This window comes from Toxorhynchites rutilus, chromosome 3 (assembly GCF_029784135.1).
Source record: "Toxorhynchites rutilus septentrionalis strain SRP chromosome 3, ASM2978413v1, whole genome shotgun sequence".
Taxonomy (NCBI): domain Eukaryota; kingdom Metazoa; phylum Arthropoda; class Insecta; order Diptera; family Culicidae; genus Toxorhynchites; species Toxorhynchites rutilus.
Window position 1 is genome coordinate 188,156,139 of NC_073746.1, and position 21,664 is coordinate 188,177,802.

Sequence of the window (21,664 nt, forward strand, 5' to 3'; positions counted from 1 at the left end):
TCTTGGCAATTATAAAGGTTAACTCTATGGCGTCACCTCTTTTTGTAGGAGATACGCGCAACTGCTACCTAACCATCTTCGCTAATGTCAACAGAAACATGTAGTTGGGTTTCACTGGTTTCCATTGAAGACATTCCCATCATGCGGTTGCGTCGAGGAATTTCTTTTTTTATTCAGTTGCTCAATATGAAGCCACATTCTTTATTTTTCAAATGGTTCATCGAATATTGACTCGTCTTATGTTTTCTCGCAAGATATCTTGGAGAAGAACTTTCGCGTACATCAGTATGTTCGCAAGTAGTCAATTAGACTCGCATCGGGGTACGACAGCTGATTCAATTTTATTGAACACATAAAGCGACATTCTCTATTTTTTAAATTGCTCATTGGTTCGACCCATCTTATGCTTATTCACCAGTTATACTGAAAAAAATTTGCGTAAATCAGTACGTTCGCAAGTAGTCAAGTAGTTCGTAAAATTTACCGTCCAGGTAACAATTCTTGCCTGTGTCGCTTTGGAGTTCTGAATGTAAAGATGTCACTTATCGTATTCTACTACATACCGAGTACCTTCACGGTTTCCTAAATCTTTGTTTTGATTCAGCATCTTCTGGCTCGTTCTGTATTCACCAATGGGATTCACCACTTTCTGCGAGTTTGATATTTACGCGTTTTGCATTCACATTTTTCACGTATTGTGCACCGCTTGGAGAGCATCTGGAACCAAATGTCAGCACTTGCATCCTGTATACTATTCGGCCTTTTCTGGGGATCCCGTGCATAAAAACTTCAAACAATGTTGATGGTTGTCGTCCATCGATAGTTAATGGAATATTTTGCGAGCATCCCCCGAAATTACTACCCGATACTCATGAAAAAGATGGTGAAGAGTTACATGAGAACATGAGGAATTGGTGTAACTAGTTCTGACCCTTTCGGAGGAAAGAATGGAGTGAAGGGCCTCCCATTGTCGTAATCGCGTCTTGAACAATCCGAAACTTTCCGAATTTGTACGGATTGAAAACGGGAATACATTATTTGCATGCATGGTCAGCCCTTTTTGCAACCCATACTTTTTCCTGAAACGCTAATTCCGGTTTGCGAGCCATACGTTTATCCCAACGGTTTTGACGTTTCAAAGTCACGGCTTTACTTTCGGGTTATCATTGGAGCACCGCAGCCGGATTATTTCGTACCTTTTCTCTCTCAGCACCATATTGAACTGCATTGGCTGCATCGCTCATTCATCATCTTTCAACATCAATTTCCAAATAGTTTCACTCCGAGACTGTTTAGTGAGACATCTTGACAGCTGAGTGAAACGTTCCACACTCACAGGTCTGGTAGTTATACGCTTTTTCTTCGCTGGTCGGTGTATGTGTCACGACTGAACATGATTCGTAGATGAGCCAGCTAGTCGCGTTAACTGCTGTTCGATTTTTCTCCGTCATCAATCATTTTTCCAAGCCATTCATTGAAATCAAGTAGCATAATTACTATTTACGGTAACATGAAATCTTGCAACATTCCTTTCCCAACGCACCCGTTCAGCCTAGGCGACTTTCTGGATGCTGGGTTCACCGTAGCGTGGCGCCAGTTCGTGGTTCATTCTCCTTCTCATTACTCCGTTTTTTTGTACAACGCCGTTTATTGTTCTGAGCACTCGGCGCTCGAAAGCAACAAGTGCTTGTGAGTCCTCTTCGAGTATCGTCCATAGAGGACAACCGGTCGAATCAGGGATTTGTACGTGGTACACTTCGTACGGGGTCACAGTTAATTGAACCTTAGGGGTTTGTGGATCCCATAGGCACGACTTTCGTAGACTATGCGTCTTCGAATTTTACGGCTGTTGTTGTTGTCTGTGTAACACTGCTACTAAGAAGGATTCTGTTATGACCAGCTCCTCCTGCTAGCATATATTTAGTCTTAGACGTATTTATGCTAAGCCCAATCAACCCTATTTCGTGTTTCAATAGGGTATTCAAGTCTGCTACCGTCGCATGTGTTCGAACGAACGAATTAGACTTGTTGAAAATTGTGCCCCGCATGTTGAAGCCTACTCTCCGCATAACACCACATATGTCATCGGACAATTGTATCAAATGCGGCTTTTAAGTCGACGAAGATGTGGTGCTGAGGGACTTGGTACTACCGACACTTTTGGAGTATCTGCCGCATTGTAAAAATCTGGTCCATAGTCGCGCAACCGGGCATGATAACTTTCCACAAATTTGTTACCACTGGCGATAGACGGTGAAAGAGAATCTGAGGTAGAATTTTTTGTGCTCCATCAATAAAATCGTGATTGCACGGAAGTTCTCACAATCAAGCTGATCACTTTTTTTTATAGATGGGGCAGTTTACGTCTTCTTTCCACTCCTCAGGTACCTGTTATATGTCCCATATCCTGACTATCATCCGGTGCATACACTTTGCCAGACCTCCCTTGAAGAGCTCCACTGCGAAGTCACCGTTACCAGCTGCTTTGTGGTTATTCAGCTAATTAATGGCCTTCTTAACTGCACCCATCGTATGCTTGCTGATGACGCTGCGCGTAAGGTGCAGCATCGTTCGGTTTCTGCAGTAGTCGTAGATGGTACCGTGGTGAGCACTGATGTCTTATGTTCGTGACGACTGACAGTTTTGAACGTTGTTTCACCATCACCAGGTAGTAGTCTGAATTGATGCACTGAATCTAGCACCACGATAGATTCAGACGTCGAGGATATCTGAAAAGTGATGATCATCGATCAATACATGGTCGATTTGTGTTTCCGTTTGCTGAGATCCCCCGGTTGTACGATGGTGCAACGACACGATATGATAGGACACAACATGTTCTTATAGGCAGTAAAGTTGATAAACCTTATACCGTTTTCGTTGGATGGGCGCTGAATCTATCAATTACCGGTTTGAACATCTATCACGTCTTGGTCGACCTGAATGTTCAAATCACTTATGAAAATTTTGATGTCTGGCTGCGCCCAGAACTCTTCCTTACCTTCGTCGGTGCTACCTATATGAAAGCTGTAAACTTGGATGATGCTGATGCTAAAGAAGTGGCATCGGATCCTCAATTTGCTCATTCTTTCGTTGATTGGCCACCATCCAATCACCCGTTTCTGCATCTTCCTCATCACGATGAAAGCTGTAACCAGCTCGTGTGTTTTGTCGCAACTCGGGTAGATGGTATAACCACCTTGGAACGATAGCACTTTTCCAACACACCTACCGCAGCGCTACGACGTTGAAATTTGGGGCTCCAATATTTCAGAAATAATTCGAACACTCGCAAGAAAGATGAGAGACCTGCAGTTCCTTGTCTCGAGTTTCCAATCTCTAGTTCGTCTTGTTTGCTTGGGTCTAGTAAAATTATCCTGTTGTGATTTTTTTTGTGAATTTTCCTGTGCGTTTTATTTTTACGGATGATTTGTAGGGCCTGCAGCAACCACCTGTGTCGCCAGAGGGCTATCGTGCACAGCTCTGTTTAGAGTTCCACGGTGGCACGAGGGCAATAATCAGCCGCTCCTAACATGGGGAACAAACGCTGTTTTGAGCCACACCTTTACGATGAACAGACGCCCGATAGGCCCTCTTCCGTGTCTGCATACAGCCAAGATCCCGTCGGCTGTGGTGGCCCAATTTTTAGTAAGGTTACTCGTATCCTAGTCGGCACCGCGGGGAGGTAGGGATATAAGAAGCTGGGCACCACGAATGAGGTCTTCTTTATGAATGCAGGTACACGAAGTACCGCTTCGTCCAGTCGTTTACCAACCGATGTGCTTTTGGTGTAATCTTCAGAGAACTGTTACACGACGCATCAATTGCTATGACAGGCTACAACAGAATCAAAATGCGATGTAGCGATTATAGCAGAGTCGTTCCAAGTCACTTCGAACCCCATTGGTGATGAAGCTGAAAAATCGTATTAAGGACAATTGGGAGGTATATAATAAAGAAATGGTATTCAACGCATACGAAGGGTTCGTGATTGCCAAAATTAACTGAGTCTTCATATGCAGTTGTTATGCACCCTCGAGATGAACGGTGTAAGGTTCGACCCAAGGGGATGGTTATAATGAATAAAAACTCACACTCCTCAAGTCATCATGGCGACCGGGATTTCTGTTCCTCCACAAAAACAAAGCCCAGCAAGAGACGATGTTTCAAAGATCCTTGCTGTGAAATTAAAGCGAGCGCTTGGTGTAACGCGTAAAGAGTGGTGATGACAAAAATTAGATGCTTATCGATTCCCCACAAAAATGTTTGCCAGGGAAGAACGAGGTACACAATCGAAGGCCAGGTTCGACCATATCATATGTAGAAAAATACTCATCAGGCTTATGAAGTGTACAGGGGCCGAATATGGACATAGTGTTACAATGTTGTAGGTAATTGTACATACCTGGCTTTTCTCCAACTCCTGCACTAACAGCTCAAGTTGATTCTGGAATTGATCCCGCTGAATGCTGGCTGTCTTAAGCTCTTCTTGTAGTTTTTCCATTTCTTTTGGATTTATTTGCGGTTGTTGGGGTTGCTGTGGTTGCTGTGGTTGTTGTTGAGTCATCTGCTTTTGCATGTTGGTCATTTGAAGTAGCTGCTGCTTGAGCTGTTGTTCCATAACCTGCAGTGAAGCAACAGAAAGTGGTAGTATTGTATTTAATCTACAAATGCATTCATTTTTACCTGCATTCTCTTCTGCAGTTCAATAGCGGCCTTTTCCGCCTGATCCGCCCGATTCTTCTCCTGTTCCACTACCTTGCGCCACTGTTCAAGTTCGCTATCTCCGCGGGCACCTGTTTCTTGTAGCATCTGTTTCAGACGTGCAATTTCTTTCTTGTAGTTTTGTATTTCTTGTGAGTTTGATTGAGCTTGAGCATGTGCACTTTGAGGTGAATTCTTAAGTCGTCTGTTTTCCTCACATTGTCTTTGCAATTCTAGTTCGGCAGCATTCAGTTCTTGTTGGAAGCTCATCAACATGTCTTGACTTTTTTCCAGTTGCATAACTAATTGGTCTCGCTCTGCCATCAACTGTTTGTTATCGGCTTCAATCTTCATAACATTATGTTCAACATGATTACTGGCATGCTGTTGATGATGTTTTTCATAGATTTTGGTAGATTGCCGAAGTGTTTCCTTCTCAGCTTCTGATTTCTCAAGTCGCTCTAGGACACGAGTGAGTTCAGCTGACATGCGTTCGAATTCAATCCTTGTAGCTTCATATGCTTCTTGTTGTTTTGCTAAATGTAGTTGTGCTTTTTCGAGCTCTTTGGCAAGACGTCCTGCCTCTAATTCAGTAGCATCTCGACTCTGCAATGCTTTTTCCAATCTATCTCGGAGCCTATCGAGTTCCTTATCACTCATGCCAACTGATGTGCTTGCGAGTGTTCCTGGGCTGACGGCAGATCCTGGATTTTGTCGCAAACGTTCAACTTCTTTGATGAGTTTCTCATACTTGTCACGAATCTTCTCGTACTCTATGTGCGCACGTTCAGCATCTGTACGTTGTTTATCTTGATTGGATATGAGTTTCTGAACTTCTTGGCGAGCCAGGTCCAACTGTAGCGTGGTTTCGTGTAATTTGAGTTCTATAGTTTGATATTCGTTCTCTCGTGATTCGAATTTCTGTTTGTACTTTTCAAGTGATTCCTCTTCATATTGTGACTTACTACGTATATTCTCAAACTCAATCATAATTTTTTCATATTTCTCTCGCAAGCGATCGTTTTCTTCTTTCAGACGACGTGATTCTCTAGAGAATGCTTCATTTTCTTGAAGTCGTCGCATTTCGGCTGCTGTTTTCTCATATCGTTCTCTCATTTTCTCGATCTCTATACTATAACGTGCTGCTTCTTCTTGTGCTGCCTCAAGAGACGCAGTTTGTTTGGTGTAACTATTATGTGCACGGTCAATTTCATAAGTGAGCCTCTCGATTTCTGCCTGCATGTTTTCTCTATCTGCTTGTGCTCGTCGAAGATCGGCTTGTGCTTTATCGAGACGTTCGCGAATGAGATCAACATCTTCCTTTGCTTTGTCCTCCAGTTCTTTGGATCGTCCTAGCTGCATTGCTGCCCGATCGCAGGCTTCTTGAAGCCGAGTGGTTTCCTCCTGCAGTTTCCTGAGGTCCTCCTTTGCTTTTGCGGCGGCCAAAGCTGATCGTTCCGCTTCAACTTCGAGTCTGTTACGATCTGCTTCTGCCGCATCTGTTCTCGACTGCAATCTGTAGATTTCGTTTTGTGAACGGTCGTATTTCTCGAGCATTTTCTCAAATTCTTTGTTCGACGTGTCCTTCTCATCGATGAGCTTTTGACTAGCATACAGTGCTTTGTCAAGTTTCTCTTTCAGAATATCAATCTCTGTGACAGCATCATCACGTTCCATTTGAAGTTTTTGGTGAGTCTGATGGGCTTTCTCCCAACGTTCCTTGACCACTTCCAATTCTGTTTGGATAGCGTCACGCTCCCGTTGATACTTAAGGGCGCTACTTTGAGTGGATTCTGCCTTTTCCTTAAGTTTCTCCAATTCATCACAGAGAGTATCGCGTTCTTTCTGCAAACGACCCATTGTTGTCTGCAATTTATCGGCCTTATCTCGATACCGCTCCAAATCCATCTGGATGCTTTCTTTTTCTTTCTGAACTCGAGACGATTGACCCAGCTGTTTGTCAAGCTGCGATTGAATATTCTCGAATTCATAATTAATTTTTTCCTTTTCAAGTTGAAGCTGGAATTAATCAATTTAATTAGTTAGTTATATGCACAAGATCTTGCTACTGCACTGCTTACTCTTCTAACTTCTCCGATACTTTTATCCAATTTCTCTTGCAAATGGTCGACTTCGTTTTGTGCCTTATCCAACGCATTCTGTATTTTCTCCTGCTGCAGTTGCGATTTTCCGAGGGTAGCCTGACTTCGTTCAAGTTCTTCGCGAATCTTATCGAGTTCACCGTAGGCCTGAAAAAGAATCCAGTTTAGGTTTGTTTTTGATATTTCACGTAGAATAAATCGCATCAGCTCGCATCATTTGAATGATAGTGAGTTGGAGGAGAATGGAGATCTTTCTGTGATTGTACGTTAACCTGCGGTTCTTATTTCAATTTCCCTGGTGTCGTTATAATTCGGGTATTCATATCTAGCTACATTTGGAACCATATGGAGTCTACATGTGTCAGAGAAAGAAGATCGTAATCGGCTGCTGGTTGAAGAATAGAGAGGCCTGAAGCGGATGCTACGTATGATAAGTATGGAAGAAGAGTCGTGAGAAGCATAGAGTACATCATTGGATTATTTCGAAAAAAAATTTTTTATGCCTAGTATGTACACAACCGTCTTTCAAACAGATAGTATCAGAGCTAAATACTAAATATTGATATATTTGAGTGCACAATCCACATAGCACAACACATAAGATACGATGATGGTTAGATTATACATAATTGACTGCTTTGCTTTTATCGTATTTCTATTTGACCGTCAATAAAATAGCCTTGCTCACACCTACCTTATTACCTTCAGTACCACTTCCAGCAAGATATTTTTTCTCCAAAAAAAAAAAAACTACTATCCAATGGATTGCCGCAGGAAACAGCAGGTAAATAATACTTCAGTGTAATAACGTTGCAGCTGTCATGTGACTTTTAGATGCTAACATCACTTTCATCTATTTACACAATAAGAAATGTTTTTCAAAATCCACCACAAAAAGATCCCCAAACTCCACCGCATCCGAATTCAAAATTATTTAGTTTTGAAGTCAAATAAGTGACGCAATGTATCTAGTTGCATAGTGTTTTGCGTTCATTATCTATTGATCAACAAGATATTGTAATTTCGATATAAATAGATTTGAAAGATTCCAAATGACACTAACTAAATTTCCACTTGCCTTCGGTGATATTCAATGAAATTATAAAACATTTACCTTATCCCTTTCACTAATAATACGCTGTATTCCAGTTTGACTTCTTTCCATTTCCTGTTTTATGCTTTCCTGTTCACCTTGTGCGTTTTCAAGTTTAGCTTTGAGTCTATAAACCTCGCCTTGACTTTTTTCTAACTTTTCTTGTAAAGCTGCGGCTTCAGCTCTTGCTCGTTCGGCATCGGACTAAATAATAAATTGAAAAAAATAAATTATGCATTAAAGAAAATAACTTCACACAATACATGAGATGTTGCTTATGTTTGAGAAAAGTAGTGGCACATAATAGAAGTCATTGGTTCTATTATCAGTTTACACAAGCCAGGATAAATTCATCGAAGGAAATAACGAAATTCCTACAAAACCGAAAAAACTAAACTATCGATATGCAACTAAGATGGTTGAAGCCTTTACGAGTGGGAAAAAATATTGATATAATACTTTCGGATTTTTTTTTTGTAAAATTTGTAGAAAAAGGAATGGGATGCCGTAATTGTGCGAGAAGTTGGTTTTTGAGTTTTTACAATGTATGTAAGTTTGTTTATTCGTAGCTAGAATGATTGACGTTTTTATGTTCATAATGATGTTTGCATTTAGAAAAGTAGTACAGGAATCAATATAAAGTGAACGTTCAAAAAGTAAACTTGAACTACTCTGTGAACCAAGAAAATAGATCAGAAGCAGCATTAACGATGTTGAAATTTCTACTCACAAAATTGTCTACTGTCTGTTCCTATAAAATGTTTGTGAATGTGTTATCAGTTTGTATTGTAGGTTTATCTCACTTGAATGTTTTGTTGTGATTTTTTAAAATGTTTGTGAAAAATACTAAATGGTAACACTGCATCATGAAGTGAATCAGCTATTTTTATCCCAAATCAAGGATATCATCGGTTATGAACAAAGCAGGGTGATCGTATGTGAGAAAGTTACAAAAAATTATGTTTACTAAATTATGCAAAGTACAAAAAATAGTCCAAAAAGCAATTTTTTCACATTTTATATAAAGAATGATTATTTACTTTCTTAATTTTTTTTGTAGTTCAACTAGATCAGTACACATTATGGTTACTCTCGATTTGAATTATGGTAGTATATGTATGGTTGCAACCTTTTCTCGCAGAATTTGAATTTAGTAGGTGTACAAGTATGACTTGACGCATGTATAACAAAGATTGAACACAAAAAATATAGGACACGTTAAAAATACCTCCCTTGAAGCATTTGTGGAGTATTTTTATTCCGAAATTTACTAAATCAAGCCAATAGTGTATAGAATCACAATAGGCATTGGTTGTCGGGATAAGTACATTTGTACAATTTGTTATTTGTCTCGCTCTATCCACTTTTGAAATTTCCGATATTCTATAATGTTCTGAAACGGTTCGGAAAAATTTGTATTCTAAAACAGCTGAACATGAAGCTGTTATCGAAGGGAACGGTTTCTCAATCATCAGAAACAGTTTTAATACCCAGATTGTGCCGGACCGGAATGCATGGCAAAACCCGAGACGAAGAAGCGCTGCCAAATTCGCTAATAATTCCAGTGATACAGTGAAAATGGCGTTACAGTGGTGTCCAGAGAGATGAATGTGGCCAATATTCCTAAACTAAGGATAATTAAGGAACATTGGTTGTTAAGACCAATAAAATTCGCTTCTTGATAGATATCGGATCGGATGTTTATATTCAGCTATCAGAAGAGACAAGACTAAACCACTTCGTTCCGATTAACCGATTCTGTTTCTGTTCGACACTGTCAATAGTACATAAACGTTACGCACAAAAGTTCGAATACTCATTATACATGCAGGGTGCCACTCGTTAAACCGGAATTCCAAAACGATGATAAATGTCTTGGCATGTCTTGGCATTTGTCGTCGCTTCAGTAGCTTTTCGTCCAACTAGACGGTACACTAGAAATCTGGACAACTGTGCTTCGTTGGCACAAGTTGAATTACATGTAATGTTGGTCAAACATTCCAAAGATTTATGCATATTCTATTTGGTGGTCTAGATTGAACTCCGCCGGCGAATGACGGATCTCTATAGTAGTAAGAACTAAAAATGAGTTCCGAACACGAAAAAAAGATATTTCAGCATGAAAACTTTTTTTTACCAATACATAAATCATTAAATTATCCATCTAGAAGGTCATGTACACCAGAGGACAGATGATGTGATAGCCATGTCCAAAATAAAAGTGCATGACCCTATCACTCAGTCACAAATTCCGGGTAGGCCTATGAATTTACTATGAAACTCGCTGTCCCGCATAATTCGCATCGCGGATAATCGGGGTTCCACCGTATTGAGACCAGAGCAGAGGGTTTGCATTAAAAAAATGGACAAAAATTGCCGATTTTTTATGGGATTACTTCACACGCACTGACGAAACTATCCATGCAGCATCAATCATAGTAACCCATGAGTCAGCAGAAAAAAATTGACAGCTCTATCAGTCGAACTCTACACTGGAGAAATAGTTTAGTAAAAGCAGCTACCAAATCTTTAGTAGCCAAAATATTGGTAAAATATACATATGTTTTGTAAATATTACCAAAATCGCGTAAAAGTGGTTTCAGACGCAATGAACGTTCTTACCAAGGATTCGTATATGTTACTTCATACCATTAGTAACCTTGTTTGTTTTGTCATACCTAACATCTGTGAAGCGCGCACTTTGCAATTGCCATTTCTCTTTTGGAGACGAAGATATTCGGAGGTGAGCATTTTGTTGATGTTATGTTTCATTACATGTATACATATTTAATATTATCAACATATGTTTTTCCTTGGTTCATGGGGACACGAGAGAACAAAATGAAACGTGCTGTGCTACCGACACTCTGTTAATCAGCTATCTCCGTCCCTAAATAATGCAGATCAGAGCGATGCAGTAGGAAGAGGAACGGAAACTTTTTCGAGTACTCGAGACTTTGGAAATGCATATGAAATTGATGTGGTTGAGGCTGCGATAGTAATTTTCCCCTTGTACGCTGCTCGTAGAATAATTGATGTTATTAAGTACTGTTATTATTATTCACAATGATAATTTTTATATTGTAGAATAATTGATACTGTTTATAGAATAAGTTATATGTTATTAGAATAATGTATTCTAAGTATGTGGAGTTAAATGTAATCAAATACATTTTTTGAATTAAAAATAATTATCAAAAAATATTTTCATAATCCCTGATAGGTATTCATCACAAATGAGAAGCAACATTTTCACTGATATTGCACCAATGTTGGACCAACAAATCGCAGTTTGTTTCACATATTTTCCTACCATTTTTCTTTCGTAACATGTACCAATGATTAGTAGGGTAGAAAATGACTAGAGAATTGGTAACATGTACCAAAAAATTCGTCATATTTACTAAATTTTCCTCTCAGTGTAGCTGTGCCGGCGAAAACTGTGAAGCTACTCCGTTTAGAAGTGTGCGCGTTCAAAGAACGGTACCCCACCGCGTCGAAAACGGATATCGTGCGGCTACATTGCTGTGTGCGCTTGGCCGGGAGGTCGGTGGAAGGCCGCTCGCAAGGGCGTCGAATTCTTTTGCAAGTAAGCTAATATAATTATCTTCCATGAGAAATTTATCAAACTCAATTATCTGTTTTAGTTTTTTTATCACCATCCGAAAAAAAGTCCATTTTTTAATGCAAATGTTAGCTGTTATCCATGGTTATTATGCAAAAAAAAAAGATAAACCCTTAATGACATCCCTCACCACAGTGAATTCTGATTCTTCTTACTCTCTCCCACTAACAATTTTTTCCAATGATAATCGCAAGGGAGCTACGCTATAGAATCCTCTTCTGGCTGTGAAGATCATACTAACATTCCTACCCTTCTCTTGGTTGCTGTAAGGACGTATTCGGCGTCGTTATAAAGCTCGAATCATCGAAACTTGCACAATAAGAATGATTTGCTACTCCCAAGCGTCATTCGGTGTGTTCTTTGTGCAATGTAGCTGGTGTACCGTCTAGCGCGGTTTAGAGTTGTCATCTTTATCGATGATACATGCGTAGCTTCGTCTTCTATCGAAGAGAGTCGTTCCGATTAACCGATTCTGTTTCTGTTCGACACTGTCAATAGTACATAAACGTTACGCACAAAAGTTCGAATACTCATTATACATGCAGGGTGCCACTCGTTAAACCGGAATTCCAAAACGATGATGCGTCTTGGCATTTGTCGTCGCTTCAGTAGCTATTCGTCCAACTAGACGGTACACTAGAAATCTGGACAACTGTGCTTCGTTGGCACAAGTTGAATTACATGTAATGTTGGTCAAACATTCCAAAGATTTATGCATATTCTATTTGGTGGTCTAGATTGAACTCCGCCGGCGAATGACGGATCTCTACAGTAGTAAGAACTAAAAATGAGTTCCGAACACGAAAAAAAGATATTTCAGCATGAAAACTTTTTTTTACCAATACATAAATCATTAAATTATCCATCTAGAAGGTCATGTACACCAGAGGACAGATGATGTGATAGCCATGTCCAAAATAAAAGTGCATGACCCTATCACTCAGTCACAAATTCCGGGTAGGCCTATGAATTTACTATGAAACTCGCTGTCCCGCATAATTCGCATCGCGGATAATCGGGGTTCCACCGTATTGAGACCAGAGCAGAGGGTTTGCATTAGAAAAATGGACAAAAATTGCCGATTTTTTATGGGATTACTTCACACGCACTGACGAAACTATCCATGCAGCATCAATCATAGTAACCCATGAGTCAGCAGAAAAAAATTGACAGCTCTATCAGTCGAACTCTACACTGGAGAAATAGTTTAGTAAAAGCAGCTACCAAATCTTTAGTAGCCAAAATATTGGTAAAATATACATATGTTTTGTAAATATTACCAAAATCGCGTAAAAGTGGTTTCAGACGCAATGAACGTTCTTACCAAGGATTCGTATATGTTACTTCATACCATTAGTAACCTTGTTTGTTTTGTCATACCTAACATCTGTGAAGCGCGCACTTTGCAATTGCCATTTCTCTTTTGGAGACGAAGATATTCGGAGGTGAGCATTTTGTTGATGTTATGTTTCATTACATGTATACATATTTAATATTATCAACATATGTTTTTCCTTTGTTCATGGGGACACGAGAGAACAAAATGAAACGTGTTGTGCTACCGACACTCTGTTAATCAGCTATCTCCGTCCCTAAATAATGCAGATCAGAGCGATGCAGCAGGAAGAGGAACGGAAACTTTTTCGAGTACTCGAGACTTTGGAAATGCATATGAAATTGATGTGGTTGAGGCTGCGATAGTAATTTTCCCCTTGTACGCTGCTCGTAGAATAATTGATGTTATTAAGTACTGTTATTATTATTCACAATGATAATTTTTATATTGTAGAATAATTGATACTGTTTATAGAATAAGTTATATGTTATTAGTATAATGTATTCTAAGTATGTGGAGTTAAATGTAATCAAATACATTTTTTGAATTAAAAATAATTATCAAAAAATATTTTCATAATCCCTGATAGGTATTCATCACAAATGAGAAGCAACATTTTCACTGATATTGCACCAATGTTGGACCAACAAATCGCAGTTTGTTTCACATATTTTCCTACCATTTTTCTTTCGTAACATGTACCAATGATTAGTAGGGTAGAAAATGACTAGAGAATTGGTAACATGTACCAAAAAATTCGTCATATTTACTAAATTTTCCTCTCAGTGTAGCTGTGCCGGCGAAAACTGTGAAGCTACTCCGTTTAGAAGTGTGCGCGTTCAAAGAACGGTACCCCACCGCGTCGAAAACGGATATCGTGCGGCTACATTGCTGTGTGCGCTTGGCCGGGAGGTCGGTGGAAGGCCTCTCGCAAGGGCGTCGAATTCTTTTGCAAGTAAGCTAATATAATTATCTTCCATGAGAAATTTATCAAACTCAATTATCTGTTTTAGTTTTTTTATCACCATCCGAAAAAAAGTCCATTTTTTAATGCAAATGTTAGCTGTTATCCATGGTTATTATGCAAAAAAAAAAGATAAACCCTTAATGACATCCCTCACCACAGTGAATTCTGATTCTTCTTACTCTCTCCCACTAACAATTTTTTCCAATGATAATCGCAAGGGAGCTACACTATAGAATCCTCTTCTGGCTGTGAAGATCATACTAACATTCCTACCCTTCCCTTGGTTGCTGTAAGGACGTATTCGGCGTCGTTATAAAGCTCGAATCATCGAAACTTGCACAATGAGAATGATTTGCTACTCCCAAGCGTCATTCGGTGTGTTCTTTGTGCAATGTAGCTGGTGTACCGTCTAGCGCGGTTTAGAGTTGTCATCTTTATCGATGATACATGCGTAGCTTCGTCTTCTATCGAAGAGAGTCGTTCCGATTAACCGATTCTGTTTCTGTTCGACACTGTCAATAGTACATAAACGTTACGCACAAAAGTTCGAATACTCATTATACATGCAGGGTGCCACTCGTTAAACCGGAATTCCAAAACGATGATGCGTCTTGGCATTTGTCGTCGCTTCAGTAGCTATTCGTCCAACTAGACGGTACACTAGAAATCTGGACAACTGTGCTTCGTTGGCACAAGTTGAATTACATGTAATGTTGGTCAAACATTCCAAAGATTTATGCATATTCTATTTGGTGGTCTAGATTGAACTCCGCCGGCGAATGACGGATCTCTATAGTAGTAAGAACTAAAAATGAGTTCCGAACACGAAAAAAAGATATTTCAGCATGAAAACTTTTTTTTACCAATACATAAATCATTAAATTATCCATCTAGAAGGTCATGTACACCAGAGGACAGATGATGTGATAGCCATGTCCAAAATAAAAGTGCATGACCCTATCACTCAGTCACAAATTCCGGGTAGGCCTATGAATTTACTATGAAACTCGCTGTCCCGCATAATTCGCATCGCGGATAATCGGGGTTCCACCGTATTGAGACCAGAGCAGAGGGTTTGCATTAAAAAAATGGACAAAAATTGCCGATTTTTTATGGGATTACTTCACACGCACTGACGAAACTATCCATGCAGCATCAATCATAGTAACTCATGAGTCAGCAGAAAAAAATTGACAGCTCTATCAGTCGAACTCTACACTGGAGAAATAGTTTAGTAAAAGCAGCTACCAAATCTTTAGTAGCCAAAATATTGGTAAAATATACATATGTTTTGTAAATATTACCAAAATCGCGTAAAAGTGGTTTCAGACGCAATGAACGTTCTTACCAAGGATTCATATATGTTACTTCATACCATTAGTAACCTTGTTTGTTTTGTCATACCTAACATCTGTGAAGCGCGCACTTTGCAATTGCCATTTCTCTTTTGGAGACGAAGTTATTCGGAGGTGAGCATTTTGTTGATGTTATGTTTCATTACATGTATACATATTTAATATTATCAACATATGTTTTTCCTTTGTTCATGGGGACACGAGAGAACAAAATGAAACGTGCTGTGCTACCGACACTCTGTTAATCAGCTATCTCCGTCCCTAAATAATGCAGATCAGAGCGATGCAGCAGGAAGAGGAACGGAAACTTTTTCGAGTACTCGAGACTTTGGAAATGCATATGAAATTGATGTGGTTGAGGCTGCGATAGTAATTTTCCCCTTGTACGCTGCTCGTAGAATAATTGATGTTATTAAGTACTGTTATTATTATTCACAATGATAATTTTTATATTGTAGAATAATTGATACTGTTTATAGAATAAGTTATATGTTATTAGAATAATGTATTCTAAGTATGTGGAGTTAAATGTAATCAAATACATTTTTTGAATTAAAAATAATTATCAAAAAATATTTTCATAATCCCTGATAGGTATTCATCACAAATGAGAAGCAACATTTTCACTGATATTGCACCAATGTTGGACCAACAAATCGCAGTTTGTTTCACATATTTTCCTACCATTTTTCTTTCGTAACATGTACCAATGATTAGTAGGGTAGAAAATGACTAGAGAATTGGTAACATGTACCAAAAAATTCGTCATATTTACTAAATTTTCCTCTCAGTGTAGCTGTGCCGGCGAAAACTGTGAAGCTACTCCGTTTAGAAGTGTGCGCGTTCAAAGAACGGTACCCCACCGCGTCGAAAACGGATATCGTGCGGCTACATTGCTGTGTGCGCTTGGCCGGGAGGTCGGTGGAAGGCCGCTCGCAAGGGCGTCGAATTCTTTTGCAAGTAAGCTAATATAATTATCTTCCATGAGAAATTTATCAAACTCAATTATCTGTTTTAGTTTTTTTATCACCATCCGAAAAAAAGTCAATTTTTTAATGCAAATGTTAGCTGTTATCCATGGTTATTATGCAAAAAAAAAGATAAACCCTTAATGACATCCCTCACCACAGTGAATTCTGATTCTTCTTACTCTCTCCCACTAACAATTTTTTCCAATGATAATCGCAAGGGAGCTACGCTATAGAATCCTCTTCTGGCTGTGAAGATCATACTAACATTCCTACCCTTCCCTTGGTTGCTGTAAGGACGTATTCGGCGTCGTTATAAAGCTCGAATCATCGAAACTTGCACAATGAGAATGATTTGCTACTCCCAAGCGTCATTCGGTGTGTTCTTTGTGCAATGTAGCTGGTGTACCGTCTAGCGCGGTTTAGAGTTGTCATCTTTATTGATGATACATGCGTAGCTTCGTCTTCTATCGAAGAGTATAATTCACACATGCGAATAGTGTTTGATCGACATCGCTCAAACGGCCTGGTAATAAACCTACCTAAATGAAAAACTGCGGAAGTTCAATCTCTCATTGGGAAGGATGGTGTGAAAAAGGTGTGTGATCAAGGACCTTCGGTGATTCGAACCATTGCACTGGATCAAAATATCGACGCATAGCTATAGAGATTACTCACACCGACTAGTTATCTGTTAAATTTGAAGCGAGTCACCTTGAAGTCGTGTTCGAAGCCCCGAAATGTCTCTGTAGGGGTCTTTATGTGGCTGCACTCATCATCGCCTGATTGTGAAACACTTCCATAACATTGAAGGTCTAGAAGACGTGAACGACGAAGAGTGGACGCCCGAGCACGTCAACAACAGAATCCCAATTTCTGTTACTCAAAATAATAACTCAATTTCGACAAAAAACAACTTCGTATTAACTATTCGCTTCGTTAAGGAACTGTTGAACTCCGTTCGCATCGATCCAAATTTGCTTCAGAGGATCATAATTGATGACAAATCATGACATTGAGATCAAATTCCATCAATCGTCCCAAATGGATTGAATCGAAATAGGTAAAAAACGAAGGCAAAGCAGCTGTCAAAAATAATTGAACATTCAAAATGGCCAAACTTGTCAGCATGAGTGAGAGCCATGATTGTCAACATAACGCACAAAAAATCTAAAATCAAATATACTCAACCCGTGCATTGCAGCACTTTTTGTTTTTTGTATGACTTTCGTAAATTATTTCACGGATATAGTTATCATCCATACATATATTATCACAATGAGTGGTACTTTAATCATTTCTAGATTTCGAATAAATATCAACAATACTCAATTAGTATTAACACTTTTCATAGTGAGAATATGGTTCCTAAGCTTGGGAACGGTATATTTGTTATATTGATATCATAACCATCGCTAACACAAACTATTTACAACATACACACAAGACATATACACGATATTCAGTACAAAACAGTATTACTATTTTAAATTTATTTTGTTTCAACAAACGGTTTTATTTTTTTGGACACGATGATTATCGTATATTTAAAGGAATAGACGGATTTCGCGCCAACTCGTCCATGGGACAGGCATGACCCTCTCAGAATTTAATGAAACTTTCTGGGCGTGAAAACCTTACCTAATTAAGCAACTTGGCATACTAAGTTTTCCGAAAATTTATCTAGATCTAGAAAGGGCTAAATGTTTTTGGTCATTTTTTATAATTTTTTTACTCGAAAATAGTAAGTCCTACAAAAAAGTGATCTATGGAAGAGTTTGAGGAAAACAATTTAATATCCAGAAAAAAATAGCAAAAAAATTTTATTTGATATTCTGCACTGAGAAAAAATCGATTTTAGAAGCTAAAAGTCGATTTTATCGAATGTTAATGTACAGTTTTCAGCTTGTTTTTGTAGTTCGTTAGGTATCTCGACAATCCAGTTATTGCTCTCTGAATTTAAACATATTGTATTTGACTACAAAAACAAGCTGAAAACTGTACTTTAGCATCCAAGGGTCACCATCAATCCATTTCTACCTGTTTTTGATTTTTTCTATAACTGTACACTAGAGTCCCATAACTGTACACTAGAGTGTTTCTATAATTGTATACTAGAGTGATGGCCATCTCGAATTTTCAAAGCGAACTTGATTAAAAATGTTGATTCCCATTGATTCTGATTTTTGACAAAATTTTTTTTGAGATTACAGTAGATCTCGACGTTTTATGCAATTTGAAGACATTTGGCATCAACATTTTTTTTCGAAAACCCCGATTTCCTTTACTTCTCCCTTGGGTGATTTTTCGGTTTTCAAAAAACTCAAACTTTGACCGCTGTGCGACACTAGTAAATCCTGAGTCCTGATATTTTGCATAGGGTAGTCTAGGTAAAACTTTTTTGCCTTAAATATGCATAAGTTTCTATGTATGAAAGAGTTGTATGGCAAATATTTATCTACCATTTCATCAAAATCTGAGATGACCATTTTGAGAAAATCAACTTTTAGTTTTTGAAATCGATTTTTTTCAGCGCAGAATTTAAAAAAAATATTTTTTCAGTATTTTTCCTGAAAATTAAATTATTTTCCTCAAACTCTTCCATAGAGCACTTTTTGTAGGACTTACCGAATAAAAAAAATTATAAAAAAACTAACAAAAATATTTAGCCCTTTGCATATGTTGTCTAGATAAATTTTCGGAAAAAATAAGAATGCCAAGTTGCTTAATTAGGTAAGGTATTCCCGCCCAGAAAGTTTCATTGAGCTCTGAGAGGGTCATGCCATCATCTGGTCGAGTTGGCGCGAAATCCGTCAATACTTAAAATTAATACGATTTGTGGTTAAATTATTTTCACTGTTATTTAAATATGGACAACTTTTTACGGGCAAGTCACCTATTTGTATGTGTTTCAAATCTTAGAAGTACATAGTACTTCTGAGATTTGAAATTACAAAATCCGAAGTAATGTAAATGCGCTATGTTTCGACACCGTTTACGTAGATAATGTTGACAAATAAAGCTTCGATGTCGCATACAGGGTAACAGGTGCGTAAACATAAATCTCACCTGCTTTCGAATACTTTAAATAGTATGTTGTTGCATTAAAATTTTATTCAGGCTCTGTTATTAACATATATGACATCAATGTTTCATACGCCCTAAGCAATACATCAACCATATACGATACTGATATGTAGGAATAATTAGTTGAACGACAGAGATATCGGCTACTAGTTTAGATAATTTATGCGTTTCAGCCAATAACGATAGGAACTCAAAAAGGACTATGAAGTAGTTCTCAAAAGTTATCTTTTAATGTAAAAAAAAACTGATCAGCTAATAAGATTTTATTTTCCTAAAACCAATTGTTAAGCTACTTGAACCAGTTAATATGATGACAGATAGAGTGGAAACACTCATGTCGCGAAAAATAAGAGGAATTCGGGGTTGTAAGCTTCATATGATACATTATTTGAGTTAATAGTATTAAAGCGTCTCTTACTTGTGTAACTCTCAGTTCAGCCTGTGTTCTTCGTAGATCCGCTGATGTTTTGTCAGCCCGTTCCTGTGCTCGATCTAGCTCTTGAGAAGTAGTCAACGTTGACCTACCGAATGTTGTCTAGGGTAATAGCGAAGGAAGAAGAATGTAAATAATTGAAAGCTTCGATGATGTAAACAATATTCGTACATTTTTGCATACCTGGGAGCGTTCAAGATCCTCACGTAGTCTATCGTTTTCGTGCTCAAGACGAGAAATCTTTTGTCTGGCTTTCTCCCAATCAGCTCCACTTCGACCAACATCCGTTGCTGCCTTGTCGAGCTCGGCCTTTGATTTCCCAAGTTCACTTTGTGAGCATTCAAGCTTCGCTTCCAGGCGGTCTTTTTCATTCAACGCTCGACTAAGTCGCGTATTCAGCTTTTCAACTTCACTATCAAATGCGTGAAGCTTCATTTTATACTCTGCGAGTTCACGTTCATGCAGCTCACGTTCCTCCTTTTTCTCCGCTTCCGCTCTATCTCGTTGGTCACGAAGTTGTTGCATCTGTTTCTCCTTATCACCGATTGCCTCCTCCAAGCTGGAAAGTGCACCTTCGGAACTGCAGTGATGGGCTTGCATCGCGGTGAGTCTGGCTCTGGCCATATCCACTTGGTTATCCTTTTCCTTCAACAAATCTTCTAAATTGTCAATCTGTTTAAATTTGCAGTAAATATTAGTAACATGTTCTAATAGGATTGGTTGAATAGTGAACGGACCTTTCTCTGCAAAACGTTAATTTTTCTATCTTTGATATCCATATGCTCCTTCAGCTCGGTGAATTCGGTTTGGATCCGATTTTTTTCCTGGACTGATTGCATTGCATTCTGGGTCTTCTTCTCGATCATTCGGTTTTTCTCCTCTAGCCGATTCCGTAACTCTTCGACCTGAAATTTAAAATATTTTCAATCTCTCGATATTTTCGAGTGCTTAAAGTGGAGAGTAGAACTACGAAAATTGAAAGTATAATCTTGGATAATAATAAGATGAGAAGTTCTCTAATTTGCCTCTATCTACGATCAGGATTCATTTCATCTAAGGTTTGTATCAATGTGTGCAAATAAAAGGGCAAAACAAATATTTTACCTGCAACAGTATATTTTGAATAAGTTTTTTGTTTGTATAAACTACAATTTATATTATTTTATATTACTCGCAAATTATCGATGTGACATAGTTATGAAAACATGAGGCTCTCATAAGGAAATGTTACCTTTCGCCATGTACATAATTTTATACCTTTTTTTTATCAATTTGACCAAATGTACAGCGACTGTTTGTCTTTTTTCTCGTTAACTTAATTTCGCCGTTGATTACATTTATATACGAGGTGTGTCCAGGTGTTTTTTGGAAAAAAATTATTTATTCCTCTACATTGATGTTCGTGCCTTGTGTACGCGCTTCTTTCAGTCCTCGGAACACTTATCACTCGATCTTTGGGATAGCTCTTTCGGCGATGTTCTTTTAATGTCGTCCCTGCTCGTAAAAAACGGCCTGATAATGTTCTCTTTATTTTTGGAAGCAGGAAACAGTCACACAGAGTCATATCTAGCGAATATCTGAGGCATCGTTATAGAATTTTTCTGACGTAGGATTACGTCTCTCGGAAACATTAGAGGTGCAAATTCGATAAATTGAAAAATAAATAATTTTCAACAACGGAAAATTCAAACTTTTGTCTGGATGAATCAAAATTTTCCCATTTTTTTGCTGTACATTCTATGTTATCATCGAGAAATTGTGCAATTCAATAAATCTGGACGTGTATTCGAGAAATAAAATATCAATCAAAAGATTAGTGTGAAGTGTAAGTTGAAATGTTTGCCAGTACTAGAAGCACTATTTGTGACACACAAAAATGTTTGAAAAGTGTTTTTTGTCATATACAGATGTATTATATACATCAATACATACATACTTAAAGTGAATTAAATAACAGAAAAAAATCAAATAGAGAATGCAAATCGTACAAGACC

General features: G+C 38.3%; 1 protein-coding gene across 7 annotated transcripts in view; it reads right to left on the reverse strand.

The window, feature by feature from the left end:
- LOC129780022 (plectin) overlaps positions 1-21,664 on the reverse strand; it is a 90,715-nt gene that overhangs the window by 12,286 nt on the left and 56,765 nt on the right. For 2 of the 7 annotated variants that reach the window (XM_055787871.1, XM_055787869.1), the window contains 8 exons: positions 20,408-20,575; positions 19,842-20,342; positions 19,656-19,772; positions 8,630-8,650; positions 7,921-8,103; positions 6,786-6,953; positions 4,687-6,723; positions 4,406-4,624 (listed from right to left, as the gene is read on the reverse strand). In XM_055787871.1, the coding sequence (XP_055643846.1) occupies positions 4,406-4,624; positions 4,687-6,723; positions 6,786-6,953; positions 7,921-8,103; positions 8,630-8,650; positions 19,656-19,772; positions 19,842-20,342; positions 20,408-20,575 (3,414 nt within the window). The remainder of the gene's footprint in view (positions 1-4,405; positions 4,625-4,686; positions 6,724-6,785; positions 6,954-7,920; positions 8,104-8,629; positions 8,651-19,655; positions 19,773-19,841; positions 20,343-20,407; positions 20,576-21,664) is intronic. The other 5 variants (XM_055787874.1, XM_055787873.1, XM_055787870.1 and 2 more) reach the window with 4 other exon arrangements.